At 29.1% G+C, this 8,573-nt stretch overlaps 1 protein-coding gene across 1 annotated transcript; it reads left to right on the top strand.

The window, feature by feature from the left end:
- Positions 1-6,126: 6,126 nt before the first annotated feature.
- Positions 6,127-7,116, top strand: LOC114164852 (transcription factor HEC3-like). The gene is made up of 2 exons (XM_028049624.1): positions 6,127-6,917; positions 6,994-7,116. Exons 1-2 carry the CDS (start codon positions 6,209-6,211, stop codon positions 7,026-7,028), a joined length of 744 nt encoding a protein of 247 aa, XP_027905425.1. The 5' UTR covers positions 6,127-6,208; the 3' UTR covers positions 7,029-7,116.
- Positions 7,117-8,573: the final 1,457 nt, after the last annotated feature.

Raw genomic sequence — 8,573 nt, 5'->3', positions numbered from 1 at the left:
GTTGAGAGGTAATCATTAGTTGGAGTTGGAGTATAAGTTCCAGTTGATGATGCTCAATAGGAGCATGATATGTTACTTAGTGATGATCTTGGTGATACATCTGAATTAACAAAAGTCCCTACAAAGAGGTCCCATAGGTTGATAAGCCATTTTTCATGAATTCTTCTTATGAGTAAGTAACTTTGATTGATGTTGGAGAAATTATGTATTTTGAATAAGTCTTGGAAAGTGAAGAAAAACAACAATGGTTGGATGCAATGCATAATGAGATGAAATATTTTCATGATAACCACACTTACGACTTAGTAACTTGCCTAAGGGCAAAAATGCGTTAAAGAACAGGTGGATTTTTAGTGTGAAGCAAGAGGTTAATTCTAAATCTCCAAGGTATAAATCCATATTGGTGGTGAAAGATGTTAATTTCAATGAGATTTTCTCGCAATGGTGAAAATATAATCCTTCCGAAATATGTTGTTTAATTGTTATCATTGATTTGGAGGTTGAGCAGGTGAGTGTGAAGATAACTTTCCTTCTTATGATATTTGGAGAAAAATATTTACGTGAAGCAACTTGAAGGTTTTCTTATTAAAGGCAAGATTATATGTGTAGACTCACAAAGAATCTATACAGTTTGAAGCGAGTTCCAAGACAATGTTACAAGAATTTTAAGTATCTTATCCATGATTAAGATTACAAAATGGCTACTTTTGACCATTCTGTGTTTGTTAGAAAAAAATTTTATGATGACTTTATCATCATGTTGTTATTGTCAGGTTTACAAAGGGGGTTTCACTGGGGAGAACAACACCAATGAGATCTGAGCCTAACCACATAAGACACTGACACCACTCTCAACCCAAAACCTTAAGGCGATGGGTTTATGGGTCTTTATTCTTATATAGTGTTCCACTTTCTCATTTCTAGCCAATGTGGGACTTAGAATCACACTTGGATTCCTAACAATCTCCCCCTCAAGGGTGAGTCCCTTCAACCACATTGGTACACTTCCCCTCCAGCGGAAGCTGCCCAACCACGAGTACTCCTTTTCTGCCCTTTTCTGTACCGTCGTTATTCTTAACGGGACACGCTTACCTGGAACGCTTATCTGGGACCTTTGCCAGGAAGACTTTCGATACTAGGACCATACTGCACTCGTCTGAGCCGGTTTCAACCATCGAGTTTGATACCACTTGTCAGGTTTACAGAGGGGGTTTCACTGTGGAGAACAACACCAATGAGATCTAAGCCTAACCATATAAGACACTGACATTAATTAATAGGTGAAAAAAGACATTAGGCGAGTCATTTGCCATTAAAGACATAGGAGTTGATAAAATATTTTTGCCATAAGTATCTCATGTGATAGAACACAAATGAAAATTTGGCTATCGCATGAGCACTACATTAAGAAGGTGTTATTGAGATTCCAATTAGAAAATGCTAAAGTCGTGAAAATGTCTGTTGCTACTCATTTTAAGTTGAGTGTTAAATAGAGTCATGCAAATGAAGCTAAGAAGACATATATGAGTAAAATTCCTTATGCATATGCAATAGGTAGTTTGATGTATGCAATGATATTGTGCTAGACTAGATATTGTACAAGTTGGTGGTGTAATTAGTTGGTTTTTGTCAAATATAGATAGAAAGCACTAGAACAATGTGATATGAATTTGAGGTATCTTCAAGGTACTAGTGATTTGAGGCTTTTTTTTTTTTTAAAGGTGATAAACCTACCTTTGATGGGTTACACATACTCAGATGTGACTAGAGACATTGATTCTAGAAGACCACTTTGAGCTATTTGATAAAGTATGCAAGGGAAGCTATGATTTGACAATAAAGTACTGTGGAGGTGCGTAACATTGTCTACTACAAAGGCAAAGTTCATTGCCATTACAAAAGCATACAAGGAGTTTCTATGGTTGAATAAATATTCATTATGCATACAAGGAGTTCATTGCACAAGCTTAGTTTTGTGTAGAACAAATATTAATTACTTTTGGACAATTAAAGTGTTGGTAAGAACTCAACTTTCTATTCTAGGTTCAAACATATTGATATGAGATATCATTGGATGTTGATGCTTTTGATGCTAAGTTGTTGGAGTTGGATAAAGTTCATACTGATAACAATGTTGTTTATATGATGACTAAGGCACTATCAAGGAAAAGCTTAAAAATTATGAAATTGCAAGAGTGGTTGCCTTCAAATGAGGAGGGAGATACGTTGGGTTGGTCTCCCAACTATGTTTCTAAAAGGTTTAAACTATTTAAGCACATTTTTTTTCCACTTAACGTAAGTGTAAATGGGTCTTCTAGCTCAAGAAATCAGAGAGAAAATTGGTTGGCATATTCACCAAGATGCAAAAGAAAAATTCTTATTCCTTCTTTGTTCACTATTGGATTGGGTTAAAATTGACAATAGGTTTGTGTTACATGGTTCTTCGATTTGATTATTAGGATTGTCAATTGAAAGTATGTGGTTAGAGAAATAATGTTTACATTGTTGCTCTATTTTATGTTTCTCGTTCTTTGTTCTCATATTTAAGATTATTAATTTGATATATTATTGGTTGGTTGTAGGCACTTGCTTATGCTTTTAATACAGCTCTCTTGTACCCATATTTAATCTTGGTAGAACTTAATTGACTTACTTGTGTTTGTGGGCTTTTACATCTCATATTGAGAGAGTTTCCTCACATTAAAAATATTGATGTTCTCTTCTGTAATTATTAATCCTCACACATTCTTGCAAGTTTGAAAAAATTATGTCCTCTACATATTTTTTAATTTTTGATTATTATGGTAATATTGTTCTTCCTATCATGAATAAGATAAGAATAAAATAGAAATAAACATAACAAATGAAAGCTAAATATAAACATTTAAAAAATCGTTATACTTAGTACCATTTCAAAAAATATATGTTAGTAAAAGAATCTCATTTACTAAATATTATTAATAAAACATAAATATTATTAACAAAAATAAATATCAAAGTGATTATTTCTTTTCGGTAATGATCATGTGATAAAAAGACCAATCATCTTCAAATTTATTATTAAGTCAAAGGATGAAGATCATATAATGTGTTCATATTAATATTAGTGTATTAGAAGAATATCTTTATATATTTATATAAATATCTTATTTAAACTACCTACATTCAATTTCTTAGTTTATTTTTTGTTTTTTTTAATACATAAAATAAAAAATAATAAGAGTAAATAATTTTGAAATATGGGCAAATGTTAAGAAAACCCGTGTTTGGGTAGCAAGGAGTAGTGCATATAAGAATAAATTAGAAAGAGAAAGATGTAGGCTGGTAAAATAATTATTTTAATTTTGAAAAAATTAAATTTAAATTAAGGGTCATATAAAAGGTAAAAATGAAAATGAAATTATTTTAATTTAAAATAACACTTACTTAAAAGATAAAATTGAAAAGAAAATATGTAGACAAGATAAATCCCTTTTATATATAGATATAAATTATTATTATTATTATTATTATTATTATTATTATTATTATTATATAGCTTAATTATTCGTTTGGTTCTTGGTTGAAAAGTTTAAAGTTGTTTCCCATTTACATTTTTGTTTCAATTGCTTCCTAGTTTCTGAAAAAACAGATTCAATTAGGGCTTTTTTAATAAAAATTACTAATGATGTTAATGACATGCCACATGTGAAATTGTGATTAGTTTTTTTAATTATTTTTTTGCAAAATATTTGTTATTCACGTGTCAGATCATGTGATTTGACACATGACATTGTTAGTATCACATGACAAAACAAAAAACAAATTCATGAGTTAGTGTTAGTGTCAAATATTATTATCTTGTACTCAATTTAGTTTCGATTTCTTAGTTTATTTATTGTTCTTTTAAATACAAAATAAAAATAATAAGAAGAAATAATTTTGATAAATGGTCAAATGTTAAGCAAACCCTTGTTTCGGTAGCAAGGATTAGTGTACATAAGAACAAATTAGAAAGAGAAAGATGTAGGGGTGTTAAAATAATTATATTAATTTTGAAAAAATTAAATTTAAATTAAAGGTCATATGAAACGTAAAAATGAAAATGAAATTATTTTAACTTAAAATAACACTTACTTAAAAGATAAAATTGAAAAGAAAATATGTAGACAAGATAAATCCCCTTTATATATAGATATAAATTATTATTATTATTATTATTATTATTATTATTATTATTATTATTATTATTATTATTATATAGCTTAATTATTCGTTTGGTTCTTGGTTGAAAAGTTTAAAGTTGTTTCCCATTTACATTTTTGTTTCAATTGCTTCCTAGTTTCTGAAAAAACAGATTCAATTAGGACCATTTTTAATAAAAATTACTAATGATGTTAATGACATACCACATGTGAAATTGTGGTTAGTTTTTTTAATTATTTTTTTGCAAAATATTTGTTATTCACGTGTCAGATCATGTGATTTGACACATGACATTGTTAGTATCACATGACAAAACAAAAAACAAAGTCATGAGTTAGTGTTAGTGTCAAGTATTATTATCTTGTACTTAATTTTGTTCCGATTTCTTAGTTTATTTATTGTTCTTTTAAATACATAAAATAAAAATAATAAGAGAAAATAATTTTAATATATGGGCAAATTTTAAGCAAACCCTTGTTTCAGTAACAAGGATTAGTGCACATAAGAACAAATTAGAAAGAGAAAGATGTAGGGATGGTAAAATAATTATTTTAATTTTGAAAAATTAAATTTAAATTAATGGTTATATAAAAGGTAAAAATAAAAATGTAATTGTTTTAACTTAAAATAACTGTTTTTTAAAAGATAAAATTGAAAATAAAATATGTAGACAAGATAAATCCTCTTTATATATAGGTATAAATTATTATTATTATTATTATTATTATTTTATAGCTTAATTATTCGTTTAGTTCCTACTTTGGTTGAAAAGTTTCAAGTTTTTCTCCATTTACGTTTTTGTTTAAATTGCTTCCTAGTTTTTGAAAAATTGATTCAATTAAGTCTTTTTTTTTAAAAACACTAATGATGTTAATGACATGTCACGTGTCAATTTGTGTTTTTTTTTTTAATTTTGTGTTTTTGCAAAAATATTTGTTATCCACGTGATCATGTGATGTGATGCGTGACATTGTTAGTGTCACAGGACAAGACAATGTCATGTATTAGTATTAGTGTCAAGTATTATTATCTTGTTTCCAATTTAGTTCCAATATATATCTCTTTGATTCCATTATGTTCCAATCTTTTTCAAAATGGAGCAATATTGTTCCTCTTTAAATCGAGAAAAAAATTATTATTTGTATAAATATTATACTCATATTTTTATTAAAAATAAATTTTTAACATATTACATTATTGTACATTATTAATCCATATTTTTTTATAAGATTAAAACTAATTAGGAAAAAATGTTTTTACAAAAAGAGTAAGTATTTAAAACTAATATATTGCTAATCTTTTTTTTTATAAGATTAAAACTAATTAATAACATTTATACAAATGATAAATTTGATCCTAATTAAAAGTGCGACAACATTGTTCCATTTTAAATAAAAAGGAGACTAAATTGAATTAAAGAGAAATTTATAGAGATTAAATTGAATAAAAGACCGTGACACTTACACTGACGTCAACACGTGACACTATCTTACCACATAACATTGACATGTAACACTGTCTTGTTACATGACAGTGTTGTCATGTGACATTGACAGTGTTACATATCACACCACATAACCTTGACCTCAATAAATTTTGCAAAAAGAAAAAAAAAATTACAAATTGACACACGTTAACTTATCTTTAATATTTTTCAATTGAAGAAAAAAACAAAACGAAAAGTAAGTAACTGTTGAACGAAATTAAGGAAGAAACAAGTAAGTAATTAAGTGTATTATTAATTGTTATTGTTGTTATTATTACTCGTCTATCCTCTTCTTTTTGCAATACTATTGTATGTTATGAGTGCGGGAGGAGAAAAGAAGAAGCTACCAAGTTAAGTCATTAACTACAAAGCTTGATTGTTACAAACAGCTAGCACCCTTTTATGCGGCGAGATATCGTTAGCTTATTTATAACTACTGTACTTTTCTACCCATTTTCTCATTCTTTTTTAAACCCTTTTAGACTTTTACTCCTCTTAACCTTAAAAACACCAACACAACACATTGTGCATGCCCACATGGATACCAACCTCAACACTACATTCACAAACGTTAACACCACTTACAATCACGAGACCATGACCACAGATCAAAACAACATCATCCTCCACGATCATCATCATCATCATCATCATCATCAACAAATTCCAATGGGTGTTGGAATTTGGTCCAATCACCACCACCACCACCACCACCCTTTTCACACACAACCCTCTTCCTCCTCTTCAACTAATTTCCTAACCGACGTCTTGGGAATCCAGTTTGAAGAAGATGAAGAGGAAGAGCTCGGAGCCATGAAGGAGATGATGTACCAGATGGCGGCGATGCAACCGGTCGACATAGACCCCGCCACCGTCAGAAAACCAAAGCGGCGAAACGTCCGCATCAGTGATGACCCTCAGAGTGTCGCTGCACGCCACAGAAGAGAGAAGATCAGTGAGAAAATCCGCATCCTTCAACGACTTGTCCCTGGTGGAACCAAAATGGACACTGCTTCCATGCTTGACGAAGCCATTCGCTATGTCAAGTTCTTGAAGCGACAAATCAGGTTCCTTCAATCAACACCACAGGTTGATTGCGTTAATGCCACTGCTTCTGCCTCCGATTGCCATTTTGCACCACCTACATTGCACGCTTCCGCCTCCGTCAACGTGCCTCTTGGAATCGAATTCAACGCCGGAATTCATGACCATGCCGCTCATTCCCTTCACCTTCAACATTCATCAGGTAATTACTGATTAAGAAACTTTTATAAGCGGTACGTGCATGATGTTATGCGTGTTAATGGTTATTAATGTACCAGGGGACAATGAAAATGAGGAAAGGATTCCAGTGTAAGAGCCTGATGCACTGTTATATGCACCTTCAATATATTAAAGTTTTTTTTTTTTTTACAAGAAAAAGGTACCTTCTTCAAGTGTAACCAAAGAGACTCATATGGAATCTGTGTAGTAAAAAGATATTTTCCGTTTTCCAATGTCGTAAAAAAAGTCTTGTGTTCTTTCAGTTACATTCAACGTTATTTCCCACTCGTTATTTTTCTTCATTTCATTTCTGTTTCTTTATATAACATTTTTATTTTTGAAAAGAGAGTTGTTTATTTTTTTTTTTTACAAATTGCTATCCACAATTTTTTTTTAATTTTATATCAATTATTTTAAAAACTATACTTAAATAGAAACGTGCATTAATAGAGCAAAAATACCAACATTAGTTACTGAAGTCATGTAGTGTCAAAAGTCAAATGTTTTACATGGATTCATGCTATAAAAATAACTTTGATATTAATACATTCATACGTACATATATATATATATATATATATATATATATATATATATATATATATATATATATATCAATAAATATTGAGTAGTGCGTATTGATTAATCTCTATAATATTTTCGCAACAGGATTTTAAATATTCTTTAATTTTTAAGAAAGTATCTGTACTTTATAGCTGTATTTATTGCTACTGAATACGGAGTATGTTGATTGTATTGGTGGAAAAGGTTTGTTTGGATATTCTTCACCAAAGTGGCTGAGGAATAATAAATCATAATGCTTGGTTTTGATTACGTACATATCGTTATTTATAAGAATGGAATATAATATATATATATATATATATATATATATATATATATATATGTATATATATATATATATATATGAGTTGGTAGAAAAGTTCGTTTGGTCAGAAGACCATATCTTCATTGAACAAAATGTTCTATTCTATGTTCAGAAATCCTCACTAATTCCTTAAACTTATATCAGATTTGCTAAAAAAAACTCTTATATATCTATAAGAATACATAAAAGATTTTTCTTTTTATGCTCACTTTTCAAAATATCAATTTTACCCTTTAAATATAACAATTTATTAAATTTTTAAAAATTGACCGTTTTTGTATAAAATCAGATGTCTATGCTTCTTTTCTTCTTCTTTATTTATCAACGATTATTCTTTTATCTGTTCTGATATATTTCACTTTATTTTTAATAAATATAATTTTAATATATATATTAACATAATAACATTATAATATTATCACCTACTAATATAATATCATATATATTTAAAAAATTATACACATGCGCTATCGTGTGCCTGTTACGCTAGTCTCTTATAAATTCAATATTCTCTATTTACGAACGCCTGAATACATAAGGGGACAGAAAAAGTTAAATTTTGAAATATGTTATATTCTTTACAAAATCTTATCTGCACGATGCACAGTTCCCAGTAATATAACTATTTGATCTAAGAACACAATAATAACTTGATGCAGTTTAAGTAAAATACAAGTCAAAATACTATCAAAGTCGTAGAGCGAAGCATAGTTTATATTTTCCTATAGAATTTGAATTGCTGATACATAA

This window comes from Vigna unguiculata, chromosome 9 (assembly GCF_004118075.2).
Source record: "Vigna unguiculata cultivar IT97K-499-35 chromosome 9, ASM411807v1, whole genome shotgun sequence".
Classification (NCBI taxonomy): domain Eukaryota; kingdom Viridiplantae; phylum Streptophyta; class Magnoliopsida; order Fabales; family Fabaceae; genus Vigna; species Vigna unguiculata.
This window is presented reverse-complemented; position numbering and strand designations above follow the sequence as displayed.